Here is a 20,779-nt window from a genome sequence, read left to right as displayed (position 1 = left end):
CCAAGCAGAGAATCTTAAAGGCAACAAAAACAAAGGGCCAAGTGACATTCAGAGGCAAACCAATTAGAATCACTCCAGACTTCCCAAACCAAGTCATGAGAGCCAGAAGGGCTTGGAGTAACATATTCCAAACTCTGAAAGAAAACAACTTCCAGCCAAAAATTTCCTATCCAGCAAAACTTTCTATCAAATTAGATGGAGAAATAAGAAGCTTCCATGACAAACAGAAACTAAAGGAATTTATGTCTTCAAAACCAGCGCTAGAGAAAATACTCAAAGAGATTAACTACAAAGAAGAAATAGGTAACACTCACCAGAACCAGAGAAACAAGAGTTTCCATCCAGCAGACAACTAAGATTGGTTATCTGTGGAGATTCATTATTTATGTTAGTCTTTTACCTATCTCTAAATTGTATTGTTTGCCTTTATTGTTGTTAATTTTTAGGATTTCTAGTTGGAATATTAATATATCTTCAGATATAGCATTTGGAAATATTTTATCCAATTCTATTAGTAACTTTTAACTCTGTTTACATTGTCTTTGGATATACAATATTTTCTTTTATTTTTTAGGGAGTTTGTATCCCCTTTTGTTGCCTGTGCCATTGAAATCATATCCAAGAAATCACTGCCAATTTCAGTGTTGTGAGGTTTTATGACCCAGATTTTCTCCTAAAAGTTTATAGTCTTAAGATTTATATTTAGGTCTTTTATCTATTTTGAGTTAATACTTGTATATGGGATTAGGTAAGGGTCCAATTTTATTCTTTTCCATGTAATTATTATTTTTCAACAATATTTAGTTAAAAGAGTATTATTTCTACCACCAAATCTTCGTGGAAACCTTGTCAAAAATAACTTGACAATATAGGGAAGAATTTAGCTCTAGGCTTGTATTTAACTCCAATGGTCTATATATCTGCCTTTAGAACAGTACTACACTGTTTCAATTATTGTAGCTTTATATGGTTTGAAATCAGAAAATATACATCTTCTAGCTTTGTTTTTGCTTCGAGATTGTTTTGGGTATCTAGAGTCCATATTCCATATCAGGATAGATTTTTTTCTGAAAAATAAATATATGATAGTTTCACCTAAAAAAAAGAAAAAAATATTCTCTGGTAAGAAAGAAAGCAAAAAGAAATATTGAAATGTTATCTTTAAGTCATCAAAAGCTTGGTATCAGACAAATGAAACTGTTATGTGAGATTATCATTTTTAATTTTGGATAAATTGCTATAATACTAGATGTCAACCACTAAGCCAAGCATGGGAGGGAGGGATGGGGAGAGAATGGGGTGGGGATCGGGTGGGGGCTGACTGGGCGATGTGTGCATGTATGTCTACAAAAGTTTGTATCCCACTATGATGTATGAATACAGTGCACCAATAAAATAAAATTAAAAAAAAAAACTTTATATGATAAAAAAAAAAAAAAAAAAAAAATAAAGAAATAGAAGAAATGGAAATATATATTCATCTGGGATAACTGCTGTCTTGAGATTCATGAGCACAGAATAATGCTTAGAAAAGAGTAAAGGTGAGCTCTAGATTCAGTTCTTTAGCACTTTCTACCTTGCCCTTCCCTCAGATAAATCTTCTGTTGACTCTAATGCCCAGCATTATTTGAAAATCTAAAACTTTTAATTCCAATATTATAAAACAGTGAAAATACCAATAGTTTTAGGATATTCGTCATCTGAATTTTAATTTGGATATAACAAAAATTACTAAACCTTCCCATTGTCCAACATAATCCAAAGGTAAAGTAGATGCAAAGATCAGACAACACAATAAGTCAGAAATTTTAGGCTAAAATTTTATTGATCTTACAGTTTTGGAAGCCACCTGATACCACACTCAGCTGACAGAAGCCCTTGCCCATATATGAGATATGGCAATATAAGGCTTCTACTTACAGATCATAAAATAAAAATTACTTTATTTTCAAATTCTAAATAATTAGCTAAAAAAAACCATTGCAAAGGTCCTGAAATTAATCCCAGGGAAATGACAGACTGTGTAATAATGAAAAAACATTTATTTATCATGTTTTACTATAATTTATCTAATCACTGAATTATTTCACTATTAGTTCATTTAATCAGACATGATTACCTACTAATCATATTATTTAACTTTGATATTCTCTCTACTCTGTGGAGAGAAAAATGAATATATTCTCTTTAAATAGAAAAAATACAAATTATAAAAGACTAAATGATTTGCCTACATTATATGGTGACAACTACAGATATAAGATAGTAATTTATCAAGGTAGAATAATTCTCAAAGATACACATTAGAACAAAAATCAAGTCAGATTGTTTGTTTTAAGGTAACGTAGGCAAAATGTGATACAGAATGTGAAGCAGCTACTGAGTGTGGTTCAGAAAGTAAATCTGAAAGAGTATATTATTTGGGAGAAAAGGCTCCACCCTGAAGAGCAAGGTAAGCATATCCAGTCTGTAAAGTCCATGGAATATAATACTTAACACCTCTGTGTTCAGTTATCTTAGAATAGATAAACAATCTGTCACTTTGGACTCAATGAGGATGGGCATTGAATTTAATGAGTGACATGTAGAGAACAGAGTGAAAGTTCTAAAAACTGAAAAAATGTGGGCAAATGAGAAAAAGGAGAAAGAATAATAAAGGAAGCAAAAGGGGAAGAAACAAGGGCTTGGGGAGATAAATTGTAAAAAAAAATTAAAAGCAAATGTTAAATAGTATAAAAAAAAAGGAAGGCAGAATTGGACGTGGTAGCACATGCTTGTAATCCCAGTACTTGGGAAGCTGAGACAGGAAGATCAAAGGTTCTAGATGGCCTCAGATACTTAGTGAGATCCTCATTAATGTAACAATATTTCTTTTTCAAAATAAAAAATGCCCCTGAGTTCAATCCCCAGTAACACACACACACACACACACACACACACACACACACACACACACGCACGTGAGGGGGGGAAGAGAGAGAGAGAGAGAAAGAGAAAGAGAAGTAGCAAGAAGAGAATGGAGAAAGATGAGAAATAAGAAAGAAGCAGAAGGAAATGAATAGGTTATGATGAGGGAGGGAACTGTTGGAGAAGATCATGTTCCCAGCCCCAGCGACAGTAGTCAATCTGACAGCTTCCTGAAATGTATATCTTTCTCTGAATAGAAGGTGTAGAAATTAGACAGAAGAGGGCGGGAAGCAGAGCAAAGATATTAAGTGGTATGGAATCCAATCTGCTTGGTGACAGGGAATAGAGAGGGATGCAAGACTAATTCTCAGGTGCATCCAGTGTCTTGGAATGATGCAAATGATGAAGCATGAGATGATTAACCATAGGTGGCTACTGGATGCACAAAATGTAATAATAGGAGGAGTAGCGTCAGATTTACATTGCTGAGAACACATTTGCAGGCAGAATGATGTATGAATGTGGAGGCCAATTGTGTGTAAGTGAGTAAAGAGGAGGGAACTTCTAAGCTAATTTAAATGATACCAAAACATTTTTTCCTATTTCAATTTGCTTAGACTCATTATGTGTGTGCAAATGCATATGTTTATAGTCATTTGTATATAAAAATATGTATTTCTGTGTTTTATGTGCTTGCTCTATAACATTTGGGAATTAGTTAAAATACTACTAATTGCAGAAGATAAATGTTGGTATATTTCATACTAGGTGTGCTATAAAGTGCAACATATTGTCTAAATTTCCCATGAGTTCCTTATGGACTTTAAGTTTGATTTTTTTTTATTCTTTCCCTCTTTTTCTCTTCCTAGCTCCTTTTCATAGGTATGCCATTTATAATCTCTGTCAAATTTCAATTAATACTCCTTTCCCACAATAGCACTGTCTAAAATATTGACATAGTCAATATATCATAATATATATTTTATTGGTTCATCATAATTATGCTAAGTATAACTTTTATTTAGACTAAAATGAGGAAATACTAGACAAGTAATATTATGTTACTTAAATGCCTAAGTAGAATAGCATCAATCGATAAAACATTAATTAATAATTTTCTAATCAGTTTAAAGAGAGAAATACAAATCCATTCTTTTCTTGCTCATTTGCTAATAAAACCAAAGAAGTAAATTTACTGTAAATTAAAATTCTAACTACAATTACTTTACTTTTCTCATTTCTTAAATGAGTATATTGGAATATATGTTCTCTATGGCTAATTTCAGCTCTACTATGATTTAATTTTATTAGTTGGGTAATCAAAATCATATATATATATATATATATATATATGTGTGTGTGTGTGTGTGTGTGTGTGTGTGTGTGTTCTGATAATTTTAATATAAAAGTATCTATGAGAAATATATCATTTGGCTAACACTCTGAGATTTTGGGAAGAAGCAGATTATTTCAAATGGTAAATAAATGAAGCTGAGTAAGTACTGATTGGGATTGAAAAGATGTAGGACAAGCATCCAGCCAGGGATATAACTAGGTTAATATGTCAAAGTTGGGTCAAACGTACAGATCTTGCTTGAGATCCTGATGACCATAGAGTGAAAACACCCAAGGGCAGCAAAGCAGAGCACGTCCACAGGAGCCATCAACACACAAACTCAAAGAACAAACAAAAAGCAACTACCAGAACTTCAGGATTCCATAGGAACTAAGGGAGAGGAGCAACTGCAAAAGTACTTGGTTCTGTGTGGATAAAACGAAGGGATAAAAACCCAGTTATCTAAGAGTAAGACATGGTGAATGACCCCTAAGAATAAGAACAATATCGCTAATGGTTATGTTTTGCTTTAGTCAGGGTATTTCTAATACACTGCAAGAAAAATAGTCTATAATACTACAGAAGTGGAGTTATAAAGAAGGGGGTTAATGAAAATGGAATTGGAGCTAGAAAAATAATTTCTTAGTAAAGAATTAGAATTAAATAATGGTTAACTCAGAATATAGAGGAGTTATGTGGCATGATTTGCTTTGGGCAATGGTAATTTTGGAATATCACAAAAATAATTTGTTTAGGAGTGGAGCTATTGAACACAGAAAAGGGTGGTTTTAATAGATAGCATTTTGCTTTTAGTTATCTTGTGGATTGAGAAGTGATGGAGCTAGAGAACAGCACAGTGGTGACTGAATTCATCCTCCTTGGTCTGACCCAGTCTCAAGAAGCTCAAATTCTGGTCTTTGTGCTAGTCTTAATTTTCTACCTCATCATCCTCCCTGGAAATGTTCTTATTATTTTCACCATAAGATCAGATCCTGGACTCAGTGCCCCACTTTACTTCTTCCTGGGCAACTTGGCCTTCCTGGATGCATCCTATTCCTTTATTGTGGCTCCCAGGATGCTGGTAGACTTCTTCTCTGAGAAGAAACTCATTTCCTACAGAGGCTGCATCACTCAGTTATTCTTCTTGCACTTCCTTGGGGTAGGAGAGATGTTCCTTCTTGTGGTCATGGCCTTTGACCGCTATATAGCCATCTGCCGGCCTTTGCACTACTCAACTGTCATGAGCCCCAGAGTCTGCTATGCATTGTTGCTGGCTCTGTGGCTTGGGGGCTTCACCCATTCCATTGTGCAGGTGGCCCTCATCCTACATTTGCCCTTCTGTGGCCCAAACCAGCTGGACAACTTCTTCTGTGATGTACCACAGGTCATCAAGCTTGCCTGCACAGACACCTTTGTGGTGGAGCTCCTGATGGTCTCCAACAGTGGCCTGCTCACTCTCCTGTGCTTCCTGGGACTGTTGTCTTCCTACGCCGTCATCCTCTGCCGTGTGAGAGGACACAGCGCAGAAGGGAAGAACAAGGCTGTGTCCACATGCACCACCCACATCATCATCGTGTTCCTCATGTTCGGACCTGCCATTTTCATCTACACTCGCCCTTTCCGGGCTTTCCCAGCTGACAAGGTGGTTTCTCTCTTCCACACAGTGATCTTCCCTTTGCTGAACCCGGTGATTTATACGCTTCGCAACCAGGAAGTGAAAGCTTCCATGAGAAAGCTGTTAAGTCACCACAGAGTTTGCTAAAAAGAAGAAAAGAATGAGTACTGCAAGAAAGATGAATGTCCAATCAGATTAAAGCATAATATTTCTTCATTCATGCATTGAGTCATTTGGTCATTTACCAAACATTGTATATATTAAGCATGTCCAGTTTTCAGGCCCAGCTCTAGTCCTATGAATGATATTGGCAGCATTTTAAGTCTACAAGAATTATATTCAGTGCCTAAAGCAGTCGAAACTACGTATTTTTAAAATGTAATACCAGAAAAAAGTAGTATTCTAAAGTAAGTCAAAAGTAATGTTATGTTAGAGAGTGACTGGAGAGGTGGTAAGTAACTTACTTTTGGTTGTCAAGTAAGGCCTTCTAGATAAAACCTGCTGGTCTTGTGGCATTTGGCTGATTTTGAGATGATATGAAAGAAGTAATATTGTCAACACTTAGGAAAAAAATGAGCAGAAGAGTAACAAATGCAGGGACCTAATAATTTATGAGTTTAGTATATTTGAAGACTACAACTCTTAGAGAAGGAAAGTATCAGTAAGTAAAAACAATCATGTTTTAAGTACTTTCAATGGATATTTTTAAAACTACTTGTTTTTCAATGATTTGAAGAATTTAGTAATCATTCTTAATATTTTTTAACCTTAAAGATAAATTTTTGTTCCCTCTAAATGATTACATTCTAAATGTAATTATGTTGGCTAATTGTCATGTTACTCATTGACTGTTTAAAGATAACTAATTTACTTAGCTTACTTTTTTAAGGTGGGTAATATAAGGTAATTTCCCTCACATTTGAGACTCCCTAGATTAAGGGGATTAAGATCAACTATATAAATCTTAAAGTGATACAGTGAATCTTATTTTGCAGTAGCATGACCTAAAGCCTATGCAGCTTACAATTTTTCACAAATGTTTATATTTTAATAAAAAGTAAACAGTTCAAATAATGTTAGGTACTTATGTAACATGTATAGGGAAGGTGAGGGAATGCATTAGACCCAGAGGGAAAAAGACCAATTGCTGTGTGCATGTGTGTTTCTATCACTATGAACCTCATTATGATGTATAATCACTGCACCAATAAAATCATATTAGATTAAAAACAAAAGACAAAAAATCCACTGAATAAAATAAATGGAAACACCAGAACATATAAGCATATTATGTAACTATAAGTCATTTATGTCCACTCCAGATATAAAAGTAAATAACTACATTAGGAAAAAAGAATTACTATGTTAAAAATAGCAGAAAAAATTATAGTAAATAAATAAAGGAATTTCAACAGGAATTTGGAATTCATAAAATAATCAGATGAAAATTCTATGAATTAAAAATTCATAGATGGGTGTGGTAGCACACACTTGTAATCCCAGCATTTGGGAGGCTGAGACAGGAGGATCATAGTTCACAGACAGTCTCGGCTACTTAGTGAGGAGGCCCTTTGCAACCCAATGAGACCCTGTTTCAAAATAAAGAATAAAAAATAAGGTTGAGGGTATAGCTCAGGGTTAGAACGCCCCTGGGTTCCATCCCCAGTACTGCAAAACAATAAAAAAATAAAAAGTAAATAATTAATTATATGAGCCAGCTGTGATGGTTCAAACCTGTATTCTCAGTACTTGGGAAGCTGATTCGGCAGGATAACAAGTCTAAGGACAGCATCAGCAATGTAGGAAGACTCTCAGCAACCCAGTGAGACAAAGTAAAAAACAAAAAGAACTGTAAGTGTAACTCAGAGGAGAATACTCCTGAGTTCAATACACATAAAAACTCATTATAGGAGTTTAAAATTAGCTGAGGCACACAGGGAAAGACAAAAAAGTGAATTAAAAATCAAAAAATAAAAAACAATGAATTGAAATGCAAAGTGGAAAAGAAAAAAATAATATTAGAGATGGAACAATAATAATGTGTTGTGTATTTGTCATTGAAATCCAAGCAGTGTGGACAAAAGAGAGAATGGGAAAGATGCAATATTCGAAGAGAATTTTACAAACTGATAATGGACACCAACCCACACAAGCCAACACTCTGTAACACATAAGAAGAATAAAGGTTTTGAGGGAAAAAAAGGAAACACATTCATTTAGATGCAAAAACATTAATGATAGTGTTTTTCATAACAAATGTGGAAATTTAAGTGCAATGACTGCCTTCCTTCTCTTCTCCTATCCTGCCATCCATCCATCTTTCCTTCATTTTTGTGGTTCTAGGGATTGAATCCAGGGGTTTTCTTTCTCCAAGCTACATGGCCAGACCATTTTAAATTTTTTTTTATTTGGAAATGGAGTCTCACTAAATTGCTGAAAGTCCCCCTAAATTGCTAAAGCTGGCCAGAACCTGCAATCCTCCTGTCTCAGCCTCCCAAGTACCGGGATTACAGGCATGTGCCACATGGCCTGGCTACAGGAACATCTTTAAATTGCTGAAACATTTGTATAAGAAACATTTGTATAAGAAATCCCTTAAATAAAGATGAGATAATTTTCAGACAAAAATTAGAAATTCTATTGTCTGAGAATTTGTACTAAATAAGTATTAGTAGTAGTTCTTTAGGCAAAAAGCACGAATCATGAAGAGAAATACTAAAATTGAAAGAGAGAATAAAGAATAACTAAATTGTTAAGTTGATATATGTAAATATGTATACACAAAATATTGAATATACAAACAATAGCATGCTTATCATATGAGGTTTGTAATACATACACATGTATGTATATGAAGCTGACTGTATATATGTGAATATATATGGATATATACATTTATGCATGGCAACAGTCTTGAACAATAAAAAATTATATAAAAGATATAGTGCCTTATGATTCTAAGATAGCAAGATATTTAGTAAACTTATAATGTGATTTTAATCTAATGAATCAAGGATCCATGTTGTGACCTTAAAAAATTCTCTAATATAATAATAAAAGAATTGTAACAAAGTCAGGTGTGTTGGCAACCCCCTGTAATCTCAGTACTTGAGCGGCTGAGACAGGAAGATCACAGGTTCAAGGCCAGCCTCAGCAATGATGCAACACTCACAGCAACCTAGTGAAACTCTGTTTCAAAACAAATACAAAGGGATGAGGGTGTAGCTTGGAGGTAGAATGCCTCTGGGTTCAATCCCCATGCCCCCCCCAAAAAAAAAAACTTGTAGCTATAATTTTCAGAAGAATTTTAAAAAATCATTTACATGAATTCAAGTATTTAATAAATTAATATAAAAGTTGAAAATAAGAGAAAAGTTCGTAGAAATGCAGTAATCTTCATTGCTCATAGATTCTATATTACTTTATTTGCCTACGCACAAAATTTAGTTATAACCCTCATGTCAACACCTGTGATGCTTTTAGTAATTTGAGATTGTGCATTGACCAGTAAAAAAAATTGAATCATCCTGTGTGCAAATTTTCCAGCTGGGATGATACAACATAGCACTCTGTTCTTGTATGGGCTCTCATATTGTAAAAAATATCCTTTCTGTAGTCTATTTACCTCCAAGATTGGTGTTTGTGTGTGTGGAGGAGTTATTGGGGATTGAACTCAGAGACATTCTACTTCTGAGCTACAGCCTCAGACTTCTTTCATTTTTTTTTAAATTCTGAAACTGTCTTGCTAAGTTACTGTGAACTGATCTCAAACTTGAGATCCTCCTGTCTCAGCCTCTCAAGATCTAGGATTATTGGCATGTAGCATCATGCTCAGCCACTTCTCATATTTTTGTGCTCATTGTTGGTGATTCTCCTGTTGAAAGTGGTCCCCAGTCATAATGCTGAAGTGCTGAGTAATGTTTTTAAGTTCAAGGAATCTGTGATGTTGCCTTAAAGAAAAAATGTTTGTGCTAGTTGAGCTTTACTCAAGAATGACTTATGGTGCTGAGAGCAACCAGTTCAATGTTAAATAAAATGTATTTTAAAAGATGTGCAGATGAAATAAAATAATGTATAGATTGATGAAAATTTTGAGGTGTGCTGAAATGTATGCTATACTATTTGAATTATTAATAATTATGAATAATAATTGTGTATTATAATTTTTATTATTATGCAATATATAGAGTCACTTGCTTTTAGGGATGCAATTCTTTTTTAAAGAGGGATAAATAAGATTGCAAGGATAAAATGCCTGACACATAGCTTAGAAAGTCACAGAATGTTACTTCTTATAAAATATTGACACTACCATTGTAGTTATTATAACTTAAACAGAACTTAAACAACAGAAAAAAATAAATAATCCTATGAAAACAGTCTAAAATGTGTACATATTTAAATACTCATTTACCTAGAAATAAATTAGTAGTTTAGTACTCTGTCTTTGTAGTTCTATATGTTATTTATTTATATACTTTGTAGAAACAGAAGATCCACAGACAAGAACTAAAATTGTACCTACTAAAAAACATAAGGGTAAACCCCCATGTTATCTTCTGGCAGGGATTTCTTGTATATAGTCCTCAAAACACAGAAAACAGAAATTATAACTAGACAAATTGGGCTGTAACTAACTAAGGGTTTTCTGGGCAGCAAACAATTTACTAAGAGAAAATTCCCATGTAATTGAAGGAAATATTTGCAAGGCATATATATGATAAGGGATTGATATCTAAAATACATAAATATCTCAAATAATTCAATAATAAGGAAATAGATAACTCATTTAAAAATTGGTAAAATACTGGAGTAAACATTTCTTTGTTTTTTGTTTTCTTTTGTGTTACTGGGGATTGAACCCAAGGACATTCTACCTCTGAGCTACATCCCCAGTGCTTTTTATTTTTTGTTTTGAAATAGGGTCTTTTTAGGTTGTTGAGAATCTCATTTTACATTGCTGATGTTGTCCTCAAACCTGCGATCCTCCTACCTCAGCCTCCCAAGTACTGGGATTACAGAAATGCACCAACACATCCAGTTTATATATTGTGTTCTCCAAAAAAATTTAAATGATATTTTAAGTGTCCTCAACACCAAAACATGATAATTATTTGAAGGAATGCACATGTTAACTAGCTTGATTTAGCCATTTCATAATGTGGGCCACATTAAAATATCATGTTGTACAACATAAATCCATAATAAATTCATATACTTTTTGCAAAAATAAAAATAAAGCTTAGGGAAAATAGTTGTATTTACTTGAATAAAATAGTTATCAATATTAACTGTACAAAATAACTGCAGCAAAAGTATGAACATCACGTAAATAGCCCAAAAATTTACCTGTAATTCTATCTTTCCGCACCCTCTTGCATAGTGATTATTGTCTTAAGAATCTCACCCACCAATATGATAGATGAAACTTGATATCTCATTTTCTGTAATGGTGGAAGAAATATTTTAACAATTTCTACTGATTTTTTTTGCTACCAATCTCTGGGGGAATCTAATAACAATCAAATTAGCTTTCTCCTTTATACTCCTTGGTGAGAGATATATTTAAATAGTTTTCTTTTGAATCCAGAGCAGAGAGTAATAACAATGGATGATGAAGATTAAGCATCCAGGATTTCATAATGATTCATTATGATTTCATCTCATTTTATTACTGAACAAGTACAAGTATAAACTGGTAGGTATCATAGCGCTGATGTTATTCTACCTGTATATTTACCACTCTAGTCACACGTACAATTGACAATAAAGACAAATGAAAAAATAACTGGCAAATAGTAAACTAAAGTGGGATAAGTTGTATTTTGCTATAATTTGAAAAATTACAAATACGTATTTTATATTGAGATTTGAGGAAATAATCCAGAAATCCTGGCTGAATAATTTATTCTTACAGAAAAGGTATATAAGTAGGGCTAAGTTGTTTGGCTATACCTATAAGATTGAATGATTTCATTCTTTGAATCACTGCATAGTATAAAGTTACTTGCTTTTAGGCATATAATTATTTTTGAAGATGGATAAATAATAAGATTGCAAGGATTAAATATCTGGCCCATAGCTTACAAAGACATGCAATTCTGCTACTCATAAAATATTGATCATTAAATGTGCTAGAATTTAAAATAAACAACATATGAGAAAAATTGACGTTCCTATGAAAGCAGTCTAAAAATAATAAATATTTAAATGCTGGTTCAGCTAGAAAGAAATTAGTAGTTTGGAACTTTGTATTTGCGGGTACATGTGATCCTGCAATTCCACTATTTATGTGCTTTCTAGAAGCAGAGAGGCAATAGTGAGCATGATGGTGTTACTGCAAGAGTACAAACAATAAACAAGGAGTCACAATTGTGAATGAGAATAATCAAACCTCTCCACTTTCAAATTGTACAACTTTGTCAAAATTAGTTTTCACATTACTCTGAAAGATGGAGTCATACATACTGGTTATTATATGAGCCACTTGTGAAAAAATATTTGCTTTAGTGTTAGCTACAAATAAAAAATGCCATATAATTACCTGCTTGTGGCGGTGAGATAGAGATATTATATTTTTACATTCAAATTGTGTGAATAACAAATTGAAATGTACAAAGAATAATCATATATGGCTAATTTTCTTCCTTAAATATCAACATGAGGGATGAAATTCTGATAAAGACAAGAAAAGGTTTAGAGATAAACAGTGAGCCTCTATTAAGAACTGGATAACAGACTCACATCAAGCCAAAGGAGGAGCTTTTGGGCTAAATGGTTTACTGTAGATCATTTCCTGACCTCATTAAATGTATTTATATTTTATTTGAACACTAGTCTTTTCTCTGGAAATTTATTTGAAGTTTTTAGTGCATACTAAAGATGTGACAAAAATCTATCAGTCTACACACTTCCTGAAAGCTACAAAAGATGAAAATTTACTTTGTTATTTATTTTAAAAAATATTCACTATCATTCTAATAAAGTAAATGTTATTCCATAGTCTGATCTGAAGCTGAACATGGAGAGAGGCCAATTTTATTAACGTTATATGGTTTTGTTTTATATTAACAAGAGATAAATTTAATCAAATTAGCTTCATACAGACCACCATTTCTACTGGTTTTGTGTCCCATGGAGTATTATTAGCTGAAAAACATCAAGGAATATAAAAAAAGCAGCCATATCACCAAACGTGTTGATGCCTGAATTAATGCTAAAATGCTAAGAAATAATTAGTCTCACTGTCTCATTACTCTCTGTGATTTCCTGTTTTCCTCTTTTTTAGACAACTTCTGACAGACACATGCAAATAGATAAATGGATTTCCTAAATAAAAACACAAGTATTTCTCAGTTTATCCTGCTGGGACTTTCCAGTTCTCAAAAGATTCAAGTACTGTTTTTTATTATCTTCCTTCTTGTCTATGTCTCCATAGTAGCGGGAAACCTCCTCATTGTGATTTCTGTGATATTTGATAACCATCTTCACTCCCCCATGTATTTCCTTTTGGCAAATTTATCATTTTTTGACTTATGTCTTTCCTCTGTGGCAACTCCCAAAGTGATTGCAGACTTTCTTAGAAAACACAAGACCATCTCATTCTGGGGCTGCATGGTCCAAATGTTTTTGATGCATTTCTTTGGGGGTGGTGAGATGTCTCTTCTGATAGCTATGGCCATTGATAGGTATGTTGCTATATGTAAGCCTCTGCACTACAAGAGCATCATGAACCACAAGACACTCATCGTGTTTCTACTGCTGTCATGGGTGATTGGGTTCGTACACACCACAAGCCAAATGGTTTTCACAGTGGGTTTACCATTCTGTGGTCCCAATGTCATAGACAGCATTTTCTGCGACCTCCCCCTGGTCATCAAGCTTGCCTGCACTGAGACCTACATCCTGGAGCTCTTGGTGATTGCAGACAGTGGGCTCCTCTCCCTGGTCTGCTTCATCCTATTGGTGATATCCTACATGATCATGTTCATTACCCTTGTCCAGCACTCCTCCAGAGCATCTTCCAAGGCTGTGTCCACACTCTCTGCTCACATCACTGTGGTAACACTCTTCTTTGGCCCAGCTATATTCATCTATGCTTTTCCATTTAACAGTTATTCTGTAGATAAGTTTCTTTCTATATTTTACTCTGTGATCACACCCCTCCTGAATCCAATTATTTATACTTTGAGGAATCAGGAAATGAAGGCAGCCATTAAGAGACTGAGCAGCCAAATTACTGGTTTTTTTCTAGCCCCTTAAATATTGTTTGTAAGTGGAAGATAGCAAATTCAAGGCCAGCCTCAGCAACCTAGTGAGGCTTTTAGCAATTTAAAGGAATACCATTTCAATATAAAAACCAAAAAGGACTAGGGAGATAGCTTGAAAATAGAATTCCCTTGGATATAATGTATATATATACATATGTATGTGTGTATATAGATTTCCAAATAATATAATTTTTTCTTCCATATTTGTGGAATTTCAAGCTAGTTTAAGTTTACTGATAGTTAATAATTAATATATAATTCCTGGAAAAACATATATATCTTCCATCTTAAAATATTTAGAATATATAAAAATGTTTTCTCACAAAAATTTTATGTTTCAATGAGTGAAACATTATAAATTTATAACATAAAACCAAAGATAGAGTTTTAAATAAATTTTTATTTCTACAGTTATTATTTGTAACCTAATACAAGTTTAAAATGTCTACCACCATATGTGTAATTTATGAAGCCTCTTTTTTCTTTCTTTTATGGTGCATTGTAATCATACATCTTGCTCAAGTCCAAGGTGATAGAGGTATATATGCATAGAGTTTTATGCATGGTGAGGCCTCCCTTTTTCCCCAGCCCACTCCCTTTTTCTCCTGTGCTCACACTGATTTGCACTGATGTTTGTGTATGCAAATCATGTCCATTAAAGTATTTCCCTCTCCAAGTCTTCCTCCTCCTCTCATCTCCCTTAGTTCAGTGCCCTCCTTCTCTCCACTAAGGTTTCTTCTTCTTTGTCTGAAGTCCTTCCTGTGTCCCAATTTCCCCCTAGCTTCCACATATGAGGGAAAACATTCAACTTTCCACTTTTTGTGATTGAATAATCTCACTTAGCATATTTTCCAGTTTCATCCATCTCCCTGCAAATGACATAATTTTGTTCTACTTTATGACTAAGTAGAATTCCATTATGTGGATATCCAATAATTTTGTAATTCATTCGTCTATTGATGAATACTCAGGCTGGTTTCATAGTTTGACAATTATAAACTGTGCAGATATATGCATTTATTACTATGAGAGTCTGGTTTCAATTTTTTTGGTATATAACCAAAAGTATACCCAGGAGTGATATTGCTGGGTCATATAAGTAGGTTCATTCCCATTCTTCTGAAGATCCTCCATACTCTTTTCCAAAGTGATTACACTAATTTGCAATCCCACCAATAATGTATCTGACTTTCTCCATTACAACCTTGTCGGCATGGTGTTATTAGAAATTATAGATTTTGTTTTGTTTTGCTTTACTCTGTGGTCTTAATAGGCCAAGAATACTTAATAAAACAAAAACTTTTTTAGAAACAAGCATTTCAAATATTTCTTTGTATTCAAACCATTTTCTAGAATTCAAGATCAATTTGAATACCAAAAAGTAAGCTTATCTGTATTACTCTGAATTCCCATGACAAGTGACAGAGTTTGGTCAATCTTCCTTTAATTGAATTTAGTTGGTCTCGAAACAACCTCTTTTATATTTACCAACTACCAGACTTTCAAACAGTATGGTACATTGTTAATGATACATATATGGTCCTTGTCCCAAAAAGAATAAGGTTAGGGTAGGGGAGTATCTATATTAGCCACAATGCTCCCAGAAAACCACTCTAAGAAGACATGTAAACCCAGGATTTAACACTAGGAGAGTTACAGAAATAGACATCAGTCAGGAGAAGAGAATTAAAGACAGAACAACCAGTGTATAGAGATTAAATTAATTCATTGATTTTAATTAAATTTAAAAATCTCATAGCTACTAAGGATGGTTTTACAAATCATATCAATGAATTAAAGTTAGTAAGTTAATGCTGAGGTGTAATTAAAGAGAAGACACCAGAATATGTAAATCTAGTGAATTCTTATTTGAGAATGGGAGGGATTAGAGACAGTAATCTTTAAAGTTTGATATATCTCTCTCCTCTTAAATGGGGAATAAACTATACCAAATGTGAAAAGAGAGAACTGATAGTTGTTTATTTCACCTAACCTGAATTTATTAAGATTCTAAGAGTGAGTTTGTGAAACTTTATAATGAACTTTTGTAAAGGGAAATAAAAGTTAAAATTATGCAAGAATCTACCAATCTGTTGGGAGTGTTGTCATTACTTTAAAAATTAACCATACCTATCTTCCCTTCTTATATCCCCTCTTCCTCTTTTCTTTTTCAGTATTTCCCCTAATTAAATTTTACCCTAGACCATGTATTTTTTAAATATTACCTTCATTATGAAAAATTATGTATGTTATATTTACCAACTGGCTTGGATACTCAAATGAGGGCACATAAATTGTGCACACACTATTTTTCTAATTTCTATATTCATGCATCCTCCTTTCTTATAAACACTGTCTCAAGAAGTAATGTAACATTACACTGTAGTATATGTATCTTCATCAGAAAAATAATTCTTGTATTTTAAGTGTTTTGCTTGTCATTTATTGAATGAAAATAAATATAATTATTCATTTTAAACATGTAGATACATTCTAGACATCTAAATAAAATAAAATTAAATATTTTTATTGGATCCTAAGTATCTCATGGAAAAATAACAATGTATATGTAACACTCTTTAAATATTTAAAAACACCATGTAAAATATGCATTTAATGCACAGATAACACAACTGCAACCCATAAAAAGTACCATTTAAACATTTAAAGCCGGGTATATAAAGTATAAAGTACCATTTAAACATTTAAAGCCACATGGCTATAATCCCAGTACTTGAGAGGCTGAGAAAGGATATCATAGTTTTGAGGCCAACCTCATATACTTACTAGGGCTCTCAACAACTTAATGAGACCCTATTTCAAAATAAAATATAAACACCCTGGTTTCAATCTACAGCGACACATACATGCACATACATGCACACACACAGAGATTTATATCTGTAGTGTCCTAAGTTTAAGTAAGTGAATCACAAGACATGTTATCATTTCACATACACTGTTAGAAGAGGTGATCTGTACTTCTTACTTAACTGGCAATTTATGTTTTATATACAAAATCCTTCTAATCTATTTAAACAGGCTTTTAAAACAAAGACACACAGTGGTAGAGAGTGGATAACCATTTAATCCACAGATGTTGGCCTATTTATTAGGTTGTTTTAACTTCTATTTTTTAATTGGTGCATTGTAATTATACATCACAGTGAGGCTCAGAATGATGGAAACATCTACACACACCATTTCTTTTGGGTTTCCTTCCCTATTTTCTCCTCCTCCCAACAGGTATGATTTCCATTGATATAAATAACTTCATGCAGGAACAAAAGATTATTTTAAGAACAAAATTTCTGACCATCACACATGCCTATAATCCCAGTACTTGGGAGTCTGAGACAAAGGGATTGCAGGCTCAAGGTCAGCTTTAGCAACTTAGCCAGACTCTCAACAATTTAGTGATATCCTTTTTTATGAATGAATGAACAAACAAATGAATGAGACCAAAAGTGTAGTACAGAGGTGAAAATGCCCTTGGTGTCCATCTCCAGCACCAAGAAAAAATAATTTTTAAAGAATATAATTTCATTTTTTGTATTTGTTTCTAATTTTTCCAAAATAGTGCAAAGACTTTTTCATTGCAATTTACATCACAGTGAGATTCAATGTGATAAAAACACATCCACACAGCTCTTTTTTTTTTTTTTTTTTTTTTGCGGGTCTGGGGATGGAACCCAGGGGCATTATACCTCTGAGCTACACCCCCTGCCCTATTTTTTATTCTTTATTTTGAAACCGAGTCTCACTGAGTTGCAGAGGGCCTCATTAAGTACCTGAGGCTTTCCGTGAACCGTGATCCTCTGGTCTCAGCCTCCCAAATGCTGGGATTACAAGCGTGTGCCTGCTCCCTGATTCTCCCTTCCCACTGAAGTCAGTGAGATTAATAGTAATACTTTCATACATTGCCACAGTATTATTATTTGAACAGTTTTAGCAGACAAAAATTTTAAAACGTTTTATTTTTCAGGGCACTACATTAAAAAAGAACTCTGAGGTCGTTCAGAGAGTCATAAATCTGCTGACATCTGTCCTGAATTTTGGAAGTTAATGTGTCACCAGCTTTATGAAATATTTATGAATCTAAGTTCTTTGTTATTCAAGAAAGCTATGATATTTTAATAAACGTGAAACTGTTAAATATAAAAAGAAAAATAATAAATCCTCTAACAAATATATTCATCTCTGATTACTACTGTTACTCAGCCTTTAGAATTTGCTTATGTAGTTACATTGCTTTATCATAACATTATACTAGAGTTGCTCACCTTCTTTGATCGTCCTTTAATACTTTTGAGTCTTCCTAAAGTTTTATGTACTCTCAAAGGGCTTTGTGAATTTCTAAATATGCTTAATGGTTGTTTGCTGATTTCTTAGTAAATTAGGTCATTCAGAATGGTGAAAGCTCCACCACAACCCCTCTTTCTCAAGCTCCATACATGAGAAAAAAATTTTATTATCTAAGTTGTTAACTGGTCAATGGCTTATGAATGTGCTTATATAATATATTGTTTATTTTCATTTTACTTTAAAAATTAAGTTACTAATTATATATTATTTTATAATCAAGGTAAGAGGATTATAATTTCTTCAAGTTTCATTTAGGGTTAGTTAACTTTTCTACAAATGTGTTCCACCCATCACCAACCAAACCAGATGAGTTTGGTTTACTTTCCAGAGCAAACACTCTTTAGAGAAAGTTCACAAGGATGATACACTTGTTGGATTCATAATCCAGTTGAACAATTAGGAGAAAGTCCTTGTCCCGAACCCTAGAGGAAACCAACATGTTTCTCTTAATTATTCCCTTGAGGAGTGCATCATAGGTACTTTGGTCAACTCCTTTTTTTAACCTGAAAATAATTGTACTAGGTTTTGCTAAAGGTAAAAAAAATAGATGGAATATATAGAGAGACTTTACTGTGTCTACATGTCTTTGAAGAAGGTCAATGCTCAGCAGAAACTGGCAGGTTTAAAGAACAGTGATGATTACATATTGCATGTGTATAAAGGATGTGTCATTTTATATAAAAGTAGTACTTTAACTGAAGCCACACTACTCTGATCATGAGGAAAACCTCAACAGATCATTGTGGTCAACTTGCAGATGGACAAATGTCTTTAGTTGCAGTGCAGAGAAGAGTCACTCTTACAGAGGAGAGATCACTTATATCCTTGATGAAAAGCCTTAGTTTGATAGTTTGAGCCTGAATTTTTGAAACATAAATTTGAGTTAGCTAGTCCATAGAAGAAAATAGCACAAAATAATTTAGAGTAAGTAAAATAATAAAATATTAGGTTCTACCTTGGCTAAATTAGCATTAGTGATAAATTGAAATATAATGTAATAAAAATTAAGATATAAAAAATGAGACAAGTTATTTTATTATTTTTAAATTTTTAATATCTACCTATATTTTGATTTTTATACACTGAGCCTCTATGCTAATTCAGAAACCATTTATGGAATAACAAGATGAATGATTAGTTTAATTCAAATTTTTCTTCCTCAACACTACACTTCTTTTCTTGATTGGAATTTTATGATCTCTTAGTCAATAAAGTTATCTAATTGTGCTACTAATATATTCATTTTTGGTAATTTTGAAAGGCAAGGACTATCTTCTATTTTTTTAAACCCAATGATACTTTAATACCTACTTCTAAAATAGTTCTTTCCTACTTTATTATTTGAACAATATATAAGAACAAAAGCCCTTTGTGCCAATTCTTTGTGTTCATTCTTTGTCTGTTAAATTACAACTACTAGACACCGTTATATATATTCATATGTGCTAGGATTTGTTTTCTGGAAACCCCATAAAATTGAGAAATACTGTAAGCATGAACTATAGGACTATTAAATAAATTAATTAATTTGAAAAATATTTATAGTGGCTAATTTGTCAGCAAATATAATTTTTCTTCTTTTCAAACATTTCTTTCTCCTTAGTCAACATCACCTTCATAAATAGCTTAACTCTTTGGTAAAAAGGAAACATATTAAAGCTAAGGGCACCATTTATTTCTATTAAAAATTTGCCAGTTACATGTTTCCACATAAATTGTATCATTTGAGTGATTGTGTGGAAATGTATTCATGACCAATATAAGCCACAGTATGAAAATTGCATGTTTTTATCCCTAACCCAGAACCCTAAGTTTAAAGGAGAGTAGTAATTTTTCATCTTTTAGCCAAATCAAAGACATTGACGGAGCAAGGTGCCCCCAGCCACATGCCGTTCATCTCATTTTCAGACAACTTTTGCTAGAAAAGCCAAATATTGTCTGGTCCAATATTACTCAATTATTTTTCATTCCATTTTAGGCCACTGTTATTTGTGTAATATATGCTACTCAAAATTTAAATTTTCCATTTGAGATTTAGCTGTGATGTTAGGAATAGTGACCTCTTTAATTTTCCAATTTTACCTTTTTTAAATTTTTTATTGGTGCATTATATTCATACATCATATTGGGGTAAAAAAAAAACTTGTTTGTACATACATGTACACATCACTGATTAAACCCCTACCCAATTTCCACCCCATTCCCTCCCCATCCCTCCTTCCCTTGCTTGGCTTAGTGGTTGACTTCGATATCACAGTTTTACCTTTTGAATCTTGTCCAGATTTT

General features: G+C 33.2%; 2 protein-coding genes across 2 annotated transcripts; both read left to right on the top strand.

The window, feature by feature from the left end:
* Positions 1-5,078: 5,078 nt before the first annotated feature.
* LOC308271362 (olfactory receptor 4N5-like) lies at positions 5,079-6,005 on the top strand (the record flags this gene model as incomplete). The annotated part of the gene is made up of 1 exon (XM_080707659.1): positions 5,079-6,005. One exon carries the CDS (start codon positions 5,079-5,081, stop codon positions 6,003-6,005), a length of 927 nt encoding a protein of 308 aa, XP_080563785.1.
* Positions 6,006-13,178: 7,173 nt separating this feature from the next.
* On the top strand, positions 13,179-14,120 carry LOC308270900 (olfactory receptor 4K13-like; the record flags this gene model as incomplete). The annotated part of the gene is made up of 1 exon (XM_080707054.1): positions 13,179-14,120. One exon carries the CDS (start codon positions 13,179-13,181, stop codon positions 14,118-14,120), a length of 942 nt encoding a protein of 313 aa, XP_080563180.1.
* Between the last annotated feature and the right edge of the window lie 6,659 nt (positions 14,121-20,779).

This window comes from Muscardinus avellanarius, assembly GCF_963383645.1.
Source record: "Muscardinus avellanarius genome assembly, chromosome: 12".
Lineage (NCBI taxonomy): Eukaryota > Metazoa > Chordata > Mammalia > Rodentia > Gliridae > Muscardinus > Muscardinus avellanarius.
This window is presented reverse-complemented; position numbering and strand designations above follow the sequence as displayed.